Source organism: Cylas formicarius, unplaced genomic scaffold (assembly GCF_029955315.1).
Source record: "Cylas formicarius isolate icCylForm1 unplaced genomic scaffold, icCylForm1.1 PGA_scaffold_6__28_contigs__length_40554024, whole genome shotgun sequence".
NCBI classification, from domain to species: domain Eukaryota; kingdom Metazoa; phylum Arthropoda; class Insecta; order Coleoptera; family Brentidae; genus Cylas; species Cylas formicarius.
This window is the reverse complement of record NW_026844347.1, coordinates 24,639,312-24,659,360: the sequence shown is the minus strand read 5'-3', so window position 1 is coordinate 24,659,360 and position 20,049 is coordinate 24,639,312. Positions and strand designations below refer to the sequence as shown.

At 34.1% G+C, this 20,049-nt stretch overlaps 3 protein-coding genes across 11 annotated transcripts in view; 2 read left to right on the top strand and 1 right to left on the bottom strand.

Moving 5' to 3' along the window:
• The first annotated feature begins 339 nt into the window (after positions 1-339).
• LOC132703681 (FAD synthase-like) lies at positions 340-4,710 on the top strand. 7 transcript variants are annotated; one of them, XR_009619123.1, is made up of 7 exons: positions 340-561; positions 619-713; positions 784-907; positions 964-1,076; positions 1,131-1,411; positions 2,269-2,489; positions 4,629-4,710. XR_009619123.1 is itself a non-coding variant. In XM_060673089.1 (6 exons), exons 1-6 carry the CDS (start codon positions 462-464, stop codon positions 2,384-2,386), a joined length of 831 nt encoding a protein of 276 aa, XP_060529072.1. In that variant the 5' UTR covers positions 340-461; the 3' UTR covers positions 2,387-2,878. The 7 variants fall into 7 exon arrangements, 1 of the variants encoding a protein (XP_060529072.1); XR_009619122.1 differs by lacking the exon at positions 4,629-4,710 and adding an exon at positions 2,555-2,878; XR_009619121.1 differs by lacking the exon at positions 4,629-4,710 and adding an exon at positions 2,544-2,878.
• Positions 4,023-12,947, top strand: LOC132703680 (protein yellow-like). 3 transcript variants are annotated; one of them, XM_060673087.1, is made up of 6 exons: positions 4,767-4,870; positions 5,926-9,240; positions 10,223-10,407; positions 10,478-10,721; positions 10,788-11,087; positions 11,138-12,947. In XM_060673087.1, the coding sequence occupies exons 2-6, from the start codon at positions 9,093-9,095 to the stop codon at positions 11,425-11,427; spliced, it is 1,167 nt and encodes a 388-aa protein (XP_060529070.1). In that variant the 5' UTR covers positions 4,767-4,870; positions 5,926-9,092; the 3' UTR covers positions 11,428-12,947. The 3 variants fall into 3 exon arrangements, with proteins under 3 accessions (XP_060529068.1, XP_060529069.1, XP_060529070.1); XM_060673085.1 differs by lacking the exons at positions 4,767-4,870; positions 5,926-9,240 and adding an exon at positions 4,023-4,730 and having other exon boundaries at positions 11,138-12,944; XM_060673086.1 differs by having other exon boundaries at positions 4,746-9,240.
• A 1,922-nt stretch (positions 12,948-14,869) lies between these two features.
• LOC132703172 (titin homolog) overlaps positions 14,870-20,049 on the bottom strand; it is a 59,932-nt gene continuing 54,752 nt past the window's right edge. Inside the window, exons 8-9 of the mRNA XM_060672302.1 lie at positions 16,657-19,924; positions 14,870-16,018 (exon numbers count right to left, since the gene is read on the bottom strand). Coding sequence (XP_060528285.1) covers positions 15,916-16,018; positions 16,657-19,924 — 3,371 coding nt within the window. The 3' untranslated portion in view covers positions 14,870-15,915. The remainder of the gene's footprint in view (positions 16,019-16,656; positions 19,925-20,049) is intronic.

Genomic DNA, 20,049 nt, shown 5'->3' with positions numbered 1-20,049 from the left:
ATATTTGTATATTTTATTTATATTGCACAGATTGCAAATTTTAATTTCAAAATGGCAACTAATAAGTTAAACATGAATTCGTACACAAATCTATAACATTAAAATGGCACCTTACAAAAAAATGTTAAAGACAAAATAGAAACAGAAATTTGCACATATTTTGGTTGTTTATTTTTTATTGTGAAACAAGAATTGACAGTTGTCTCAGAAATAATCTCTCGCATTTTGTAGTCGTCATGAGTATTTTATTTGACTAAACAAAGAGGAGCATCTGGTAGCATAATCTGTAAATAAACTAATTTTTGTTGGGTTATTCTCTGGACACAACTAAACAAGGATCTTAGCGTTCTGTGCTATGAACGAGCTGTGGTTAAATCTGTCAGGGGAAATAATCTTTATTTATATTTCATAGTATTTATTATAAATTTTTGTATGTTATATAGATCTATAACAATCACAAGATGTGCACCAGGGTTGTTAACCGGATCATTCCCAAATCGAAATACAATTATAAAAGGTATTCCAATAAGGATTCTAAGTGTACAACAGCCGGAATTTTGGGTTTGTATGAAGAATAGCCAAAAGGAATATATAAAAATGCGCTTATGTTTTCCTCAGTTATCGGGGATGAAATCCTGAAAGGTCAAGTAATGGACACCAACTCCAAATTTTTGGCTCAGGAATTGCACAAGCTTGGTGTAAAGTTAAAGAAGGTTTGGATCTCTTACAAAATGTAATGACCACCTTGGGTTAGGATGTTTCTTTTAAAGATGAATCTTGCAGATTTCTGTGGTGCCAGATGACATAGAAGACATTTCCGCAGAAGTTAGATTGGTGTCCAATAAGTTTGACTACATTTTAACAACAGGAGGCATAGGCCCTACTCATGATGACTTAACTTATGAAGGTTTGTATTTTCTTTATTTTCTGAGTATTTATTGTATACTAAAATGTTTATATCAGCCGTAGCACATGCTTTTGGTGAATCAATATATTTAAATTCTGACTTGAAAGAAATTTGCATGCGATTCTACAAAAGTATTAAAAGTTTGAATGCTGGGATGAAGCTTGCTTATGTAGGTATTAAGATCATTTTGTTAATTGTATATTAATGTCCAGTTCTATTTTAGATTCCAAAATCTTCAAGGTTGCACTATGCTACAGTTGATGGTGGCAGATTGTTATATCCCAATGTTTCAGTGCATAATGTGTATATGTTTCCTGGGATACCAGAATTGCTAAGAAAGTCATTTTTAAGTGTAGGACCTGTTTTATTTAATTCAACTAGAAGATTCTTTTCAAAAGTTGTTTATTGTACAATGGAGGAGTGTGAAATAGTAAAGGAACTCGAGATTCTTGTGCAAGAGTTTCCTGAGGTAGAGTTTGGTTGCTACCCCAAACTTTATGATAGGTAGGTATTGAAAAATTGAAAACAATAGTGGTAATAAGGGACTACTTTGCAATTTTTTTTTCTTTAAAATATTAATATAGTGAATTTGAATCAAAATAATTGTCTGCTATTAAAGATTTTTTGAATAATTTAAATTCAATTGTTAAAAATTAACCTAATATTAATAATATAAAAATTGCATTAATTTTTAATTATATACCAAGTGATCTGAGTGTGTTTTGTTAATGAATTGGCTATTTGGAAAAGCGCACATCCACAACATTGACTTTTACACCAAGAAAAACATTTTCAAAATCTAAATGTGCACCTGTTTATAGTTTGTATGTATTTGCAATGATAAAGGGCTTAATTTGTGTTATCTAGATTAAAACTGGTGTTTAGTGCAGCACCCAGAGGTGTCTCAAGAATTAGTATTGTTAAATTATAAAATGTATGCCAGCCACTTTCTTCATTTTTTGTTAGTTATTTTGAATAAATATTTAACACCCTGTATTTTGGAAACTAAGTTTTTTCTTATTTTTATGATATGAACTGTATGGAAGGCACATAAGAAATAATGTAATTATTTTACATGTGCCCTTTTGCACAGATTGCTACATAAAAAGTCCAATTATTGTTTTTGCATCATTAGATGTGCTGTAAATGAATATTAAATGTCAAATACAATCAATTTCTGTATTCTGTAAAATAAAACAGGCACTAATTCACTCACTCATAATTAAGGACTGGTATAAATCTCAAATAATTTATTAAAAAACAACACATACAGAACAATCCTTTAAAAGCTTTTTTGACATTATGTATAGTATATCAATTTAAACCCCCATGTTTTTTTTTATAATTGACTTTTTTTTCAGTGTGTACAAAGTGAAAGTGACTATAGAGTCTTGCAATGAAGAGGCTACACTCAAGGCATATGAAAAATTGTTGGATTTAATTCCTAAAAATTGTATTGTTAATTTTGATGATTTATGATAAATTCTGTGATTAGATTTCATTTTATTGTCCTTTATAAGAACCATTGATTTGATACTTTTTTAAACAAGGACATGAAAGATTGGCAAATAGTGTGGTCCAAGTGAGTAATGTACATAATTGTGTATGTTTAACTTAATAATAATAATTAAATTAGACTTATTCCAGATTACTTAGAATGGTAGTGTATTACTGACAATAAGTTTCCCCAGTATCAGCTCAATATGAATGGCCAAGTATGAAAACTTACTCCAGCATAAAATGTCTCAATGGTTCATATACAGGGTTGTTCATATTATGACTTAATGGCATATTCAGCATATAAAAATAAGTAAAATAGTTCATATAAAATTGTGTTCTAAAATTCTTTTGGAGATATTAAATTGCAATATTGCAAAAAAACGTTTTTTCTTGTTAAAAAAAAATCTTCTAGATTTAAACTTATTATTGCTACTTAAAAACAAATTTCTAGAATAGATAAATTTGTTTTTCGTTATCCAGTGGCGTTCGTGAGACCGTTTTAATAAAAAATCATTTTAAAAAGTGCCTACCACTTTTTACTTATTACTTACTTATTATTACTTTATTATAGAACAAAGTATTTTGGCCCATAAGTTTATATGAAGCTCTTTACTTATTTTTATCTGCTGAATATGCTGTATATCTCCATTATAATTCGGATTATCCTTTATATATATATATATATATATATATATATATATATATATATATATATATATATATATATATATATTCTCACGTATTGATTCACGGATGGAAAAAATGTGATGACACTATACTCCGGGATATCATCCGTTCGCTCGTTGAACTCCGACTGGAATCCTGCATCCGACTGGAATCCTGCAAATCCTGCATCCGACTGGAATCCTGCAGACGTTTCGCCAAAATCTCACTTGGCATCTTCAATGCTCGCGCTCCGAAAACACTTCGAACACTCGAAGTGTTTTCTGAGAATATATAGTTGAAATTATGCTTTTCTTGGATCCTTGTATATTTTTTATAGGTTGATTCTTAGGGTTTGGTCCACAGTCAACAAAACTCACAAATAATTTTAAAACACTGTAATTGTCATTGACGTTTCGACCGGCAAACCAGGTCTTTCTCAAAAACTGCAAAACAAAGGACAAAAAAAGCGAGATCATACAAAGAATTAGTTCGCTATCAAAAAATAAAACGTCTAACACAGAATATCTTAAACAGTAGACATATACGAATTTAAAAATTACAAATAATAGTCATACTCACAAATTTATTATTTTTTTTAATTGTCCATTATTAGCGCTGTTTGTGAAAAAGTACGAACAGATGATATCCCGGAACATAGTGTCATCACAATTTTCCATCCGTGAATCAATACGTGAAAATATATATATATATATATATATATATATATATATATATATATATATATATATATATATATATATATATATATATATATATATATATATATATATATATATATATATATATATATATATATATAACACATCAAAATCTTAAGAAGTTTTTTACTGACAGTTGTAGTTTCAATTTACTTCTTATTGAAAAGTTTAACTTTTATTACAATTTATTTTAAGACAAAGAATTTTAGAAGGAAGAAAAGTATATGTTTTAAGATGTTTTCCAAGGTAATATGTGTTTTCTTTCGTTATTTATAAATGAATGCAGTAGTCAGTGATTTTCGTGTGTCATTTTTTCACAACTATAAATGATTATATTCAGTTTCTAGCAAAAAACCAAAACCATAACAAAGATCTCGATATAATTTTTTTGACGATCGATAATATTAATTAAGGCAGTAATAATTAGCTGTTTCCTTGTCAAAAATAGATTTGATATTGATGTTCGCAGATCCAGAACTGTTATTCAACCAGTCAAGTGATTTTGTACATATTAATTCGTTAATTGCGTCAGAAATTATCTCAACTACAACTACTTTAGATTAAGATATTTTTTTCATTTTCCTTATCTATTCATTATCACGCCATGCATCAATTGTGTATGCGCTATAATGCATCTCTTATTTATTAGCACAAAATCAAGTTCTCACATTTTAAATATTAACCTGATCGATTTCCGATGGACATTGGCAAAACATCCGCTTACGAAGCTGCAGCTTTTGTCGGGAACATGTTTTGGCGCAAGTTTTTACTTGTCGGGTTTTTGATGAGCTCTACGGCTGTTGTTGCGATTATAACTGTAATTTTGGCCCTTGTAGAACAGTATCCTCAAAGGCCGTTTCGAGTTCAATTCGAATGGGAATATATTAATTTCACATGGAATTCTGCCGAACATGCGTCCCAATTTGGCTATGTAGCAGGTATGTATGCATAAGATATATAATGTGCCAAGCGATTCATTGAAGGCACGCATCACGGTTTGGAAGAGAACGTATGTGGTGTAGTCAATAAAACTTTCAAAAAGTTCAAATGTCAGAACGGTTCTCGGCGTCAGGATTGGGTTGATATATTTTTGCTCCCAGAATCACGCTGTATCATTAATTTCCTTCCATATAAAATTTGTCGATATTAATAATAATTGCTGGGATATTACGAAAAAAACGTGCCATGTATTTATCTTTACACAGGGTGTTTCATGATCAATGGTAAAACTTGGTAAAACTTCTTCGTTTAGCACAAAAGTAGATAATCAGAATACAGGGTCTTCAAGTGAAAATTCATTGCCTGAACTAATAACATTTTTACATTAAAATGTGGAATTAATGTTCTTTGTTCTGAGGAGTTTGCTTTTGTACGTCGATTAAATAAAAATAACTTTTTGAACCTGCAAATAGTTATATCCTGTAAATGTTGCTCTGTACAACATTACTTTCGAGATTATTTCTTTAACACGTGCCCTTTTTAAAATATCGTTTGAAATACTAAATTATCCACTGGTTACGCATGCGCAAAGTATTACTTTAAACGTCACCTTCATTAATCACGCCAAGCATTCCCGTTACATTCGTCATGTGTTGTTAGCCGCCGTAAGTTTTCGGAAGACAAGATTGATTAATCAACACAGTGATGGCATTTTGACGTTTGCCAGTTCTGATGGTAACGTCACACGGCACTCAGTTAATGGACTCTTGCTGTTTGTTAAAAGTCTACTTAAAAACTAATGGCCGTAGAAAAAGAATAATATGCAACAAGTTTATAAATTTCTTATTACGCTCACGCCTAAACAAACTTGTGCCTAAAGTGCGTTGCACAATATACAATTAAATAATTAATTTTCCGATGAATACAAAACTTAATAACAGTGACTTCAATACCTTTAAAAATGCCCGCAACATTGGGAAATATTTAAGAAAATTTGACAAAATGATGTTTGAAAGCGCGTGTATTGCATTTGTTTAAATCGTCAAAGCATACTATTTGTAAATCTAAATGCATTGGAAACTCTAAATGACCGATATCTCGAATAAAAATCCCCTGAGTAACCTTTATAAGGTATACTCAATGTGCGTGAAAACTACGTACTATGTACGAAAGAGTTATTGTTATTTAATCGAGGTATGATCTGTTCGTAGATATAAGAAAGTGACCAATTGCTTTTGGATGGGATTATCCAAGGGTGGTCATTAACATACAATGCAACAAGATTATTTCCTAAAGTTTCGGAATTTAAATTCAGGTAAAATTGTGGTCCGTAATAGAAAATAATTTTATACCTACCTGTGTTTAATATTCTTTGGTTTGGTATACTACTTAGTTTAAGTTTATTAGTAATCATTCTTATTCCGTGTGTAATACATCGTGTGTTGAATCGGATGCGAATTATGCAACATATGTGCGAGTCTAGTGTATCTCAGAAGATGGTCCCTCCCAAATGTAGAAAACGCTATTCTTTTGAGACTAAGGAAGTTATAGACAATGTTTATTTAACTCCCATTGAACGTGGTGCCAGCAAGCAAGCATCTTTATAAGAAACGGCCACATTGACGAAAATTGTGAATAATCCTATTTCATCGAGGAAAAAAGAAGCGATGTTGACATTTTCTCGTGTGTAGATGAAAGTGTTCCAGATATAATACGGCCTAAAATTTACCAGTTGTACGAGGAACAAAGCATGCCTACATTAAATATCTTAATTAGGAGGCTTGCAAAGACGAAACCGGTGTTAAATGTGGCAGAACTACCTTATGGAAGTGTATTCAACACATGGGTTTTAGATTTAAAAAAATTGGCACAAGGCAAGTTTTAATGGAATCTTTTAAAATTCGGAAATGGCGATTGGAATATCTAGAAAAAATTAGGATTTACAGAGAATAACAAAAGCCAATTATTTACTTGGATGAAAGCTGGTTCGACACTTATGATACCCCGGAAAAGGGTTGGATTGACTCAACTCATAAGTTTAAAACAGACGCGCCATCAAAAAGAGGTAAAAGAATTTTGAATGCTGGCTCTAAAGATGGTTGGATTCCAAATGGACTTTCTCTGTCTGCGGAAAATATTAAAGGATTCTTCTCTGGACTACCAGGGAGACACCACCGCTGATTTATTTGAAAGTTGGTTTAAAAACAAACTAGTTCCAAACATTCCTCGTAATTGCGTAATTGTAATGGACAATGCAAGTTATCTCGGTAGACAGTTGACTAAAACCCCTTCCTCATGTGACACAAAAGCAACAATCCAAAACTACATGTATAATAACGACATTTATTTTCACGAAGATTATACCAAAAAGCAATTAATTTAGGTTCTACAAAGCTTGAACCTACAAAAGGAATACGTCTGTGATAATTATGCATAAAATCTAGGGCATACAGTTTTAAGGCTTCCACCTTACCACTGTATATTTAATCCTATTGAACATGTTTGGCACCAACTGAAATCTGCCATTCGTGGTAACAATGTTTTTCCCCGTGTTAACTCCAATGTCCTCAAACTTATAGAAACCGAAGTTTTTATCATCCCTCCACAAAGTTGGGCAAATTCTGTTAAACATATAGAAAAAGCAGAGCAATCGTATATCCATATTGCAAATAATATAGAACAAATAATAATTGGAACAGGCGATGATGGCGATAGTGATACTGATATATTATGTGAATAATTTTAAGTAATTTAAGTAGGTAATAAAAATAATTTTTAATTTTATTTTAGATTTAAACATAAATACATCTTTCCTAACAAAACACCAAATAATTAAATTATAAGCAAAGTACGGACCTGTTCGGCCATATTTCATTCTTACAGCTTTCTTATATCTATGAACAGACTTTACCGCATAGAACACACTCTGCGATCTAAATTGAAATTATTGCTAAATCAATATTCCGCGTCCTAAAACAGAAAGCAATTTCGAATTTTCGTGCATTAATATTATTTCAGAATTAAATTAAATTAAATTAATTTTTTCTACTCCCTTCTGTAAAATACCTAATTATACACCGACCTAGCATATGGAAAGCGTCACCTTACCACGTGATCCCACGGATCCGAGACCGGATATTTCCGCGATATTACCGCACGGGTTCGGGAGCAATCGGATTTTTTCGGAGATTTTACCGCAAGGCTTAAATTTCCACGTTTGTCAATTCTGACGCACATGTCAGTGAATGCATTCGTGTTGTTTTGCAAAAATGTGCTCAAAAATTAACGGTCGTAGACAAAGTATAGTAAGCAACACATTGGGTCACTCGTTTATCCGCTGCGCGCTTTTACCTCATTTGTTGCATAATGTACTAATACATTGCTAATTATAACAAGAGCTTTACCAGCGAACTTTTGGAAATAACTTTGGACCGTGTCCTTACATACCTAATTTTCGAATATAATCAAATAAAGTAGGCATATCGTTGAAAATAAAATAAATAAAGAATTCCCATATCCGCAATATAATATTTTCTTGCATTTAATAAAATATGATAAATTATAAAAATACCGATACGGAGATCGGATTAAAATTCACGCTTAATTTACCTTTATACTTGTATGCTTGTAGCTTAAATCTCATATATAAAGGAGCAGCCTTGATAAGCCGTAAATAAAATTTCATATTTTTATCTAAAACGGTTGACAGATATTTTTTTTATTGTAGATGTTCTTCGCAAAATTTTCTACAAAATATTTTTTATCTGAAAAACACTTCAAGGAAGCGATAATATGTGTCACATTAAAAGTTTCAAAATTTTTCATAGAATCCAAAAATGAAGTTGCATTGAAATTGAAATATCTTTATTCATTCTCCATATCCTTCTATATGAAGCTTTAAATCAGATAGATGCCAAACCGACCAGTTGGACCATAAAAAATGTTTTAAATATAAACTTCCAGCAAGTAGAGCGTGCGTAGCTTTTTATGTATTTATTGATTAACTTTCTGCCGTATAATTTTACAAAATTTTATATTTAGTGTAAACTACTTAATTTCACCATACCCACAAATTTTATCTATAATGAAAAAATTCGCTCATTTTCATTTTTTGTCGCAATGCGCTTTTCGCCAAAATATGCAAATTGACCATTATCGGTCATTTTGATTGACTTATGCAAATACGTTCGATTATTTGCGCGTGTCTTATCTTATATTATAAAACAAACAACAAAAGATTCGAACGAATTTAATACGCTTATCGCACGACTTGTTTGAAGCTTCCCCATATGTATATATAACACGCGTCTTGAGTCAATTTTAGTCAAACTAACCAAACTTAATGAAAGTTATTGGACAAGATGTCGAGGGTGGTATTTATCAGTATACTTGTATGGTCGATATGTCTGTCAGTCCAGTGCAATAAGTTTCGGACGTATTTTCGATGGAATTACATTGACTTTGATTGGCAGTCGGAAGTTCAAAGAAAAGAGTTTGGCTACGTACCTGGTAAGCAATTTCTTAAGAGTTGGTCATTTAACTCAACAATTCCATAACCTGATAATAAACTGATAACACTCAACAATTTCGATAAAATGTTAAAAAAATAAAAGTTAAATAAACAGAATGCTGACAGGTCCATAACAAAAATTAAGAATCAAATACGGCAGGTCTTTACTCTACCATCATCCATCATTATATCAGTTCGTAGCACTCAAATATAATCGGAAACCCTGGAAACTCGTCAACGTGGCTAAAAAAATATCGGACAAATATAATTTTTAACAATTTTTAATGTGCGCTAGAAGGAAATTTAATACCGAAAATAATGGTGTATTGCATCTATTATCAATACAAAGCGTATTACACTACAGTATAAGTTCGTGATCAGTGAAAAAAACAAGAATGCCAAATTGATTTTTTATTATTATTTTTCACCTATCGCAACTGGGAAAATAGACACTGATTTTCATACATAATTAAAATCTTTGACAAAATGAATGGACAACTTTGTTATTTATTTTTTCTTTAGAACAGAACAGAATATATGTGTTAATTGTAGTTAATGGATTATCATGTATTAAGGGACATCTCTCACTGTATTCAAATAAAAATTAATGAAATAATAACTAACAGCTTTAAATGGCCCCAATGGACTTCTGGATATTCAAATGATATCTTCTAACTGTTTAAAATTTACTCCAACAAAGTTATTACGAGCTGAATTTAGATTTCTTATCTATTTGATATTTATGATTACGGTTGTCATGGTTCACGGTTGCTCAGTGTAAATCCGTTCTGATGTTGAAAAAATTGGACTTTTATCGGAGGAAATACTCTTACAGTTGCTGAGATCCCAATGACATGAAACGGATTTGTAACACCCAGTTTGGACATAAATTTATTATTTACATATTACTATATCTACTGTATCTAACTTTAAATTTTAATATTTAGTTGTCGATTAAGTTACTTTTTGTATTTCTTCTAGGCGAGGACGTAATCACCGGTATTAAAGTATACAGAGATACAGTTTATTTAACGCTTATTCGAAACAAAACGTCGGCCAGGGTAACGCTAGCTACAGTGTCTCTAAAAGATGATAAACACAACCCCCTACTGAAACCCTATCCCAATTGGGACTTTAATAGCGGACAATCTTGTTCATCTTTACTGGTACACATAGCAGTTTTGGGAGAGATCTACGAGAAATCCCTAACCCAAATTAATCTTAATGCGATTGTAGGACGTACTTAGTGTAGAAATCGACCCGAACGGAGTACTGTGGGCGCTGGATGGTACGCGAAGATCTAACTTGACACAGTGCCCTGGAAAGTTAATGTTATTCGACACAAACGACAACGGAAAATTGATCCAAACATATAACTTTCCAGAAGAGATTTGTGCCATTAACAAGAGATGCTTCCTCGATGATTTAGTAGTCGATGGCGATTGGGCGTTTATCAGTGATATTACGGCAGTGGATCCAGGTAACTGTCTATGTCTAATCAAAGGTTGTAAGAAAAGTATCTTTAGAATCCCATTTTCCATTTAAGGAATCGTGGTATATAATAGGTTCCTCAACAAATCCTGGAAAGTTCGCGACAAAGCTACTATGAGAGCTGATCCGTTGGCATTCAATTTTACACTCCATGGGGTACGAAATATTATGTTTGGCAACATTAATGGTATTGCCCTATCTCCGGTAACTACCAATCCGAGATTATTGTATTATACGCCACAAATGTCATTCCACATTTACTCAATACCCACTACAATTTTGAAGCAGGAAAATGTAGCCATTGGAAACGTTAGTCAATACGTCACAAATCACGGGAGAAAGAAAGGGGCTACAGGTGGGTACGCCATTTCAGTTAAACGCTTTTAAGTCTACTTCGCTTTCTAGACGGTATGATTTGTGATTCAGAAGGTACGATATATTTTGGATTGTCACCTCTGGACCAGATAAACAAATGGGATACCTCGGAGCCCTTAGATGACTCAGAAGTCATCGAACGAAACTCTAGAACGTTGATATGGCCAGATGGGTTCGGCGTTTATGGCGGTTACATCTACGTAGTTACCAATGACATGCTTAAGTTTAGGGAGGTGGGAATTAATATTACCGATATTAATTTTAGAGTTATGAGGTACCGTTCCGGTACTAGAAGTTACATGTATCCAACAGATTTGTAATATGATTATTCTTCTAGTAACCTCCAGACATCTATAAAATTTTGATACGTATAATTTCGTAAGAAATTTCAGCGGTGCGAATGAAAAATATGTTCTTTTAAACCATTCCTGAGCGCTTTGCCAACATTCTTGAAAAGTAATTTTTAAATTAATTTTCAAACAAAACAAGAAATAATTAAAATATTTTTTTTCTATTTTTTTTTATTTTCTATAGCAAATTATTTCATGATAATCATTTTGTTTCCAAGATCCTTAGGCCATATTTAAAGTCATAGTCGTAAGAGTCAGAAGCGCTTTATAAAAAGTAGCGAATAGTTCATTTTAGTGTTCCAAATCAAAAGTTTTAAAAGTTTTATCAAAACATATGATGTTAAATCAATTTCTTCTAGTCATTAATATTTCGATTTTAGGTTTCGTTGCCTTACTTATAGTATTTTTCTACTCGGAAATATTATTCCCTACTTGAATTTTGACGTTTGTTAATTCTCATACTGTCAAGTCATCAATATAAGAAACCGTGAAATTTAGTAGTGTTGTTTATTGTGATCTTTAGAATTAATTAAATTAAAAATATGAAATGCATTGGCGTACCGAGAAGCACACTATCACATATTTTTAACGGAAAAAAAATGCGCGATTGACTTTTTTACTGGTTTTATTTTTTTGTCAAATTAAGCAATTAAAAATACACTTCGTTTGTGTTTTTGTGTTGCATTTTTCTCGTATCTTGCTTTATTTTCGAGAAAAGTAATAAAAACCAATTTATTGCATGTCGCTGGCCTCTTATCGCTACATAGCAAACCGCTAAATTCCAAGGAAATTGCATAAAGGTTATTAAAGGTATCAATAAAAAAACCGATTAAAATTTGTTGCCAATTAGGGACATACAATAAATTGTTTTTTTCTTCTCGAAAACAAAGCAAAAGTTTTTAAAAGCTTGACACTCTGCATTTTGAAAATTATGATTTTCGGACCGATGTACAGATAAAAAAATGTTCTTAGTTTTTCATGTAGATTCTGAAATTACTCGAACATTATTTCCAGACATCATATAAAATAACTGATACCGTAGCAATATTCATGACTCACCGTTTGAAATGCATACGCACATTGATAAGACGAGGAAAGTACATTTACAGGCTCGAATCCTCGTAATACACTGGTTCACCTGAGCAAATTTTCAATTTAATACTTTTACTCTATTTGAGATTTTTGTCAACTTAGAAGTGATACTTTGTGCAGATCTTATATCCAAATAACTAAGCATAACTATGTATCTAAAACTGTTCTAAAACTATTTTATAAATTTACCTTTGACGATGACAGCTGAAAATTATTATCCAAGTTGTGAAATATTTTTGTATTGTTTTGCGTAATGTATTAGTTCGTTCCTATTGTTTATCCGAAAATTTGCATTAATTATAATAATGTTAAAATAAAACTCTTGTCGTGATATACGATTTTCGTTTTAAGAGGAGAAACTACAAAAAGGGCTTTTCAAAGATAGAGAAGGATGTGTCACAATTTTTGTGCTCAACTTGTAGTGCATAGTGCTGAGGAGCACATAACTAATGTAAGTCGAAAACAAAAAAAAAAGATTTTGTTTTAAAAACAGCGAAATTATTTATAGTTTACAAGTAAAGTCAATTTTGGTTAGGTATTTAAATTCAATGATTACGTATTATCGTTCTTTTGAATTTAATTGATTTTTGCAGTTGGAAATATGCAATGCTTACTAGTATCCACGCTCCATTGGTACTTTTTATCTAGCATGGGTTCTTCGGTTATGTTAACTTGATGTTCTTTAGACATCGGAATCCAATTTTTGAAAAGTTTAACAATATATTTTGGAGTGCAGTTTTTATGTCCTTTTATTTGTACATATTGGTTTCTGAAAAATTCGAAGGCACAGATACGGGTATTATATAATTAGTATTTCCACATCTAATCTTTTTCTTTTTCATCTTAGCCGACGGTAAGTAAACGTAATTACTATTTTTATTACATTTAAGGTAACAGTTTCTGCAATCTTGGTTTTTTGATATATTGGTTTCAATTTTTGAAATTTCAAATCATTTTTATCGAAAATTAGTTAGCATTAGTTATTATAAAATAGTATAAAATAAATTTGGCAAAAAGGGATAGACTGAAGAAAATACGCCCACAACAGCTTACCGATAAACACCATAAGGTTATCCTTAAATTAGTGTAAATACCGCCAAAAAAAATATTACATCTTTAACATTCTCCTACAAAATATCGTTTAAATGCTATTCCAGTTTTATATGATGTGTAATCGTAATCGTCAGTTTCCGTTAAATATGCAATTACACTTTTTGCACTCTGGAACTCTAAATAATAATAATAATAAAGTCGGTATCCAAATAAGTTTCTGTAATAAAGTTTCCCAAGAAAGAAATAGATGGAAAAGCAAGTAGAAACGAAAAGAGAACAAACGTCTAAATTATATAAGGATCCACCTTGATTTTCTCGAAATATATTTCTTATACTGCCTTCGGTTAAATACTCAAGCATATACCGATCTACCGTGCGGAAATTGTCATTTTATTACGTAAGTTTTGTTTCCTACGGTACGAACCACTTCGTACATTTCCGGGACATTACCGGACGAATTTGGCATCCATTTGGAATCCATCAAACAAAATTTCTCTATGTTAAAAAGTATTGAAAATATTAAGCAACAATTATTGTAATATCTTTTGATGTAGGAATTTAATTTAAGCGTTTGTTTGCAGGTCAATTGATAAATTGATAAATTGAGATATTTTGGATTTTATTTATTATTTACTTGCATAGAGTTCCAACTGACTAAGTATTTCTAGTCTTCTTCAGGTAAATATTGCAGTTTTGAAACCCGTAATGCACCAACTACTACAAAATTTAACTTTTGATCTAAATAATGATAAGGATATTATAATTTTTATAATATTTATAATACTTCGCTACAAAAGAGCGGCATTGTGCCTGGGGACGGCAAACCGATTCTTGTGCAACTGTGGCGGCTCCTTATGAGTAACTTTCTTGTGAACCCCAAGTAAGAGTTGTGCTCGAACACGCTTCTCGCTGACTGAAGGTTTCAGGTATGTGATCAAATATACGCAAACTACAGCAAAATTTCAGGCAACGGCCGCTAACTAAGTTTTTCTTTTTTCGTGAGTGCAGGCCAAACATCTGTGAAATAATGTCATAATCGAATCGTAAATTCCTGTCTATAAATAATCCAATATTCCTACAGCACCCCGTAGGTTTCAGAATGATCAGTATTTAAGGTAACGTAGCTTATCTTTGCCTAAAGCAATATAGTTCGAGTTTCATTTTTATTATACTCAGCACGTGCAAATCTCGCTTTATTTTATCAAGAGCTGCATCAAATGACTTGATAAAAATACTTCTGACGTCTCAAAAACAAAACATTCGCAATTTACATAATTTATTTATTATTGATAAATACTACATATCTTACCTAAAAAACTATATAATATTGAGCATCCGTTAATATACAGGGTCCGATCTAGGCGTTCAAGCAGCAGAAACCCAAACGATTCCGAAATCGCTTAACTTATCACTAAGGCCTGCGAAAATTCTCTACAATTCGACGGTGCTGTTCTGCCGGTCAAACAACCTAGATCTCGATTAGGGAGGGATACGCAACACAAATTACCGTAAATACTACTAGCGCGATATAGTTTGCTAGCTTACAAGAAAAGTAACACACTCCGAGAGAAATTTCCAGTAAATATACATTTACAAAAGTATAAAAAGATTCAGTCATATTATTATGGGTTGGCGTTTGGCGTCACGCTCAATTGTTTGAGGATTGATTGCGGTCTTAGTATTCTTTAGTTTACTGAAATTTTATTCCCCGCGCCCGCCACTGGTAATATTCGAGTATACAAATTGCATCTTCGGCCTTCAAATAGGTCGCCTCTTGTATGTACAGGGTGTAATCGAAAATAGCCCCACCGCGTATTTATTTTCAATTTAAGGTTTAAGTAAACCGCAGAAGACTGGGTAAATACGATAAGATTTTCGGTGCTTCTCGCATTTCTTGGGAATATTTAAAAGCTATTTTACAACTTAAAAAACGTATATCATCGTGTTAAACTACTATTACACAATTCGATAAAGCCATTTTTCTTTATCAAATCGGCCAAAGCTAGAACAAATTTTTTTTATACACAAATGCTGTACAATAAACCATTGAAAATATACGTGGTGAATCTATTCCAATGTATACTCTGTTGCCGTATTCGTTATTCATCATTAAAAATCGCACATCTCTGTATATCGTTAAAAGGCACAATACCTAAATTGTCCATTTTTTTTTTGGCACCCGAGAAAACATTTCCTTAAGCTTGGGACTAAACTTCAATTAAAATAAATTGTCTGCAATATCACTTTCGTTTTTTTTTTTGTTAGTTTGTTGGTTGACGTAGTTTATGTCACTATTTTACACGGTTAATTCACTCATCTTCTTCGCTTTGACGTGGCTGCAGCTATCATTTGCCTCAACATGGGTTCCGGACTGCATGGTTTAGGATCACATTTCATTTGGCCGTCACCACCGCACCTGAAATTAGTAACGCATTTCTAATATTACTTTTCTAATTACGAAAACATTAAAGCGCATGTCCCACAAATGAAGAATCAAACTTTTATTTTTTCTAAAGACCTATTTTGATCTTACTTGTAAACCAGAATGTACACTTCCTGGTGTTAATAAATGATTCGAGACGTGGGCATACTTTGTATTTTTGTGGCTATTGAGCCATAGCGATGTGTGATTGCGTCATTACAATTATTAAATGAATGCACGCCGTACAAGATGAAGACAAGCCATCAAGAAAATTTGACAAGTTGTTAAATAACGTAGTAGCGAATTTGCAATAGCCACAATAAAATTGAACATTATTAAGAATGCCGCTACAGATACAAGAATTAGCAAAAAAGGTTTTTTTGTTAAAAATCCAAGCGGGTCATTGGTTATTTCCACAAAGCTTTAAAAAGTTTTCGCCCTTTTGCCATTGAATTATATCTTATCATGTATTCTATTCGGAACATTGTGTGCAGGATGATTTGCACGGGAGCAAAATAGTAATCGACCGAAGAAATTCGCGTATACCTTCTGCGAACACTAATAGTAACACCGAGCTAAACGTGTCTCAAATGGTCTTGTCATAATACCAAAGAAACCAAAATTGTACTTACGTGCAGTGCAGGCAAGGCCCAGACGTCGATTCGATCACTTCTCCAACTTTATACGCTCTCTTCTGTATTTGGCAACCTGTCTTGGTCGCCCTACCTTTATATGCGTGATGTAAAAAGTGTGGAGGAAGCGTGGTGGTAGTGGTGGTCGTTGACGTTGTCAAATTGACAGAAACTGCCATCGAAACTGGACACTCATATCTTGGACAGCAAAAACCTCTGATCGGTTCCTCATGGCATCTGGGTATAGGCGGCGGACAGCTCTGTTGTAGGCAAATGATGTCGCTCCTGAAGCAGAAGCAAAAATCACATGGATCGTCTCGTGGTATTTGTTGCGCCGACACGTAGACTTTGCCGCCATATCTGCACGTGCCGGGACCGAACGTATTCTGATCTTCATCCTCGTATTCAGCTTCGGGTTCTTGGTAATCGGGTGCCGTTGGTACTTGTTCGCCAGGTATTTGTGCAGGTGGATATTTAGTAGTCGTTACTGGTACTGCCGTAGAGGATGGTTCTGTAGATAGAGGTACTGAAGTGGATAGTTCACCCTCTACTGCAGGTTGAGTTGATATTTCGATACTTGGTCCAGAAGTGTATAACTCAGGCTGTGACGCATTGGAAACTTCCGTCGAGACTGAACTTTCAAAATCAGGAGAAAGTGTGGTAATAGTTTCCGCTGGTTTAGAAAATTCTTCAGATTTATTTGATGCCTCTATTGGTTTACTAGTTATTTTTTCAGCAGGCACCTCAGGAATTCCGGTCGTCTGCGTTTCGAGTCCACTTTCGCTTTGTGGCGTTACAGTTCCCGGTATATCCGGGATCGCAACCAAAGTCGTTCCTTCTTTTTCAATATCTACCGGTGCACTAGTAACACCGTCCTTATCAGACTCTGCTAAAGATGGCAATTGAATTTCTTTTGTTGGAATTTCTGTAGCCGGCTGAACTTGTGACGGAGTAACGTATTCCTTATCACTTGGTTTTTCCGTCTCTACTCCAGCCTCCTCACTCTCCACTGTTGTTACCTCTTGAACTCGTTCCGTTGCAACCGGTTCTGCCGCAGTTACTGGAGAATACTCAGTTCCGGGTTCTACAGTTTGGGCTTCAATTCCTTGTTCAGTAACCGACAGTTCTGTTTTATTTACTTCTTCCGGTCCGGTAGATACATCCTCTGACAATGACGGTAATTCGGTTTCTGTTGCTCCAGTTATTTCCGTTGGCTTCTCGGTTCCTGTTTTTGGTTTCTCAGTATCTTGGGTAATTTGTTCTGTTACCTGCGGTTCTTCAGATGGTTCATTAGTTTGGGTAGGTTGCTCAGTTTCTGAAGGTTCTCCAAACGAAACTTCGGGTGTAAAGTTTGACAAGATTGTTGGTTCCTCTGTAGCCCCACTGGTTTCTTCAGGTTGACTTGTAACTTGTGCTGGTATCGACACTGGTTCTTTCGGCAATAGAGGTGTCGTAGTACTTTCATGAGCTTCCTCTTCCTTCACTGGCTTTGCAGTCTCGTCTTGCTCGATTTCAGCCTCCGTTACAGCGGTTACTTCTCCTACTACTGGTTCGGTAGACAATTGTTCAGGTTCTGTAATGACCTCGGCGGTGTATGGCTTTACAGTTACAATTTCACCAGCAAGTTCTGTTTCCGGTTGTTCTTCCGATGGCTGTGTAGTGACTACTGGTTGCTGTTCCTCTCCGAAAGGTAATATCGCTTCTGACTCAGTTGACACTTGTTCCTTGGGTGATGTTACTTCGGGTAATTGCGAGGTTCTTGTCGGTTTTTCGGTTCCTCCACTTTCACTCTCGACAACCTCCGGTGGAAGTTTTTCTTCGGTTGTTGCTGTTGCTTCAATTTCATTACCTACATCAGCTCCAGCTGAAGAACTTTCGGGTTGTACTGTTTCAGTGGCGATCTCAACATCTGGTTTCCTCGATTCCGTTGAAGCTCTCTCAATTTCCGATTGGGAAGTTACTTCAGGTTGTTCTGGTGTTGATTCGGTGACATGAGATTCCGATTCGATATGTTTCTTTGTAACTGATTCCGGAAGTGGGGTAGTTAATTCAAGAACATCAGTTTCTGTGCCTATTTCATGTATTGTCGTAGTTTCTTTGTCCGAAATTTGAGGCAATTCTGTCTTTTCTGTTGAAGGCCTGATAGGTAAAGCTTCCGATTGTTCCTTGCCTGGGAGACTTGTGGCAGAAGGTTGATCAGTAACCTCTTTTGGTGTTGTAATAGGCACTTCTTCAAGTTCCGGCTGCATGGTAGTTTGCCTTTGTTCTGGTACGGTTTCTTCAGGTAATTTAGTTGTTAATTTTGGACCTTCTTCCTCCTCTGGTTCTTTAGTAATCGGTAAGGTTTGGGTTACCGACTCCACCTCTTCGCCAGGTATGCTGACATCAGTGACCTGAATTTTATCCACAGGCTCTTCTTCAGATGTAATGGAAGGTACTTCTGGCAGAGACGCCTGCGTAGTAACCTCAGCATCACTAACTTGCTCAGGTTCTTCAGTACCTGCTAATGTTGACTCCTGTTCACTAGGTACTGTCGCCACTTCTTTATCAGATATTGCAGTTTTCTCAGTATAGTGGGAAGGAACTTGAGTTGTTGGTTCGATTTCTGGTAAGTTTTCTGTTTCTTTTGTATCCTCTTCAGATTGTGCTTCAGTGGTAACCTCTGTTGGCAAAAGTTTAGTTGGCAATATAGCTACACCAACCTTTGTAGTTTCTTCCGGCTCCGTACCCTCCTCTGCTGAGCGCTGTGTTGTTATTTGGATTTGTGTATCATTAGTAAAGGATTCTGTCTCTCTGAAGGGAACTGAACTTTCAGTTTGAGGCTGTTCTGATGGAAGTTGCTCTTTTGTTATACTCTCAGGAAGCCCTGTAGTTTTGTCGGTTTGTGTTTCTGGCAAATCAGATGGTATTGATTCTTCCGTTGGGACAGATTCGGTTTCCTGTTTCTTGCTATCTTCATGTTCTGTGGTAATCTCCGGTCGGCTTGGTGTAGGTTTGCAACCTGCTCCATCACACCTCTCAATTACTATCGGTGCCTCGGTTATCTCTCGTTCAATTTCGTTTTCGTCAGCTGATTTTTTGGGTATATGCGAACTGGATTCTGTTGGAGCTTCTGTTAGTGCTTCTGGTTGTTGTGTAACTTGTATTTCAGCACTTGTAGTGTCAGTTTCCGATATTGATGTTCTTATAGTTGCTGCTTTTTCAGTCAGACTACTTGTGGTTTCTATAATGTGACTGTCAGATTCCATACTCGTAGCCTCAGGTCCAGCTAAAAGAAAAGACCAATTAAATAAATTCATAAAGTAATGTAATCACATGAACTTACTGCAACTGTACGTTGGACAACAACTCTCGGGCGTAGAGAAAATTGGCATGCAATTTTGAACAAGTGAT

Bases quoted from the DNA above. Each gene is read 5' to 3' on its own strand.
- LOC132703681 (XM_060673089.1), top strand. From the start codon at position 462: ATGTGCACCAGGGTTGTTAACCGGATCATTCCCAAATCGAAATACAAT. The intron at 562-618 runs GTTTGTATGAAG...TGTTTTCCTCAG, and splicing joins TACAACAGCCGGAATTTTGG to TTATCGGGGATGAAATCCTG. The intron at 714-783 runs GTTTGGATCTCT...TGAATCTTGCAG, and splicing joins TTGGTGTAAAGTTAAAGAAG to ATTTCTGTGGTGCCAGATGA.
- LOC132703680 (XM_060673085.1), top strand. From the start codon at position 4,490: ATGGACATTGGCAAAACATCCGCTTACGAAGCTGCAGCTTTTGTCGGG. The intron at 10,722-10,787 runs GTAACTGTCTAT...TTTCCATTTAAG, and splicing joins TATTACGGCAGTGGATCCAG to GAATCGTGGTATATAATAGG. The intron at 11,088-11,137 runs GTGGGTACGCCA...TTCGCTTTCTAG, and splicing joins GAGAAAGAAAGGGGCTACAG to ACGGTATGATTTGTGATTCA.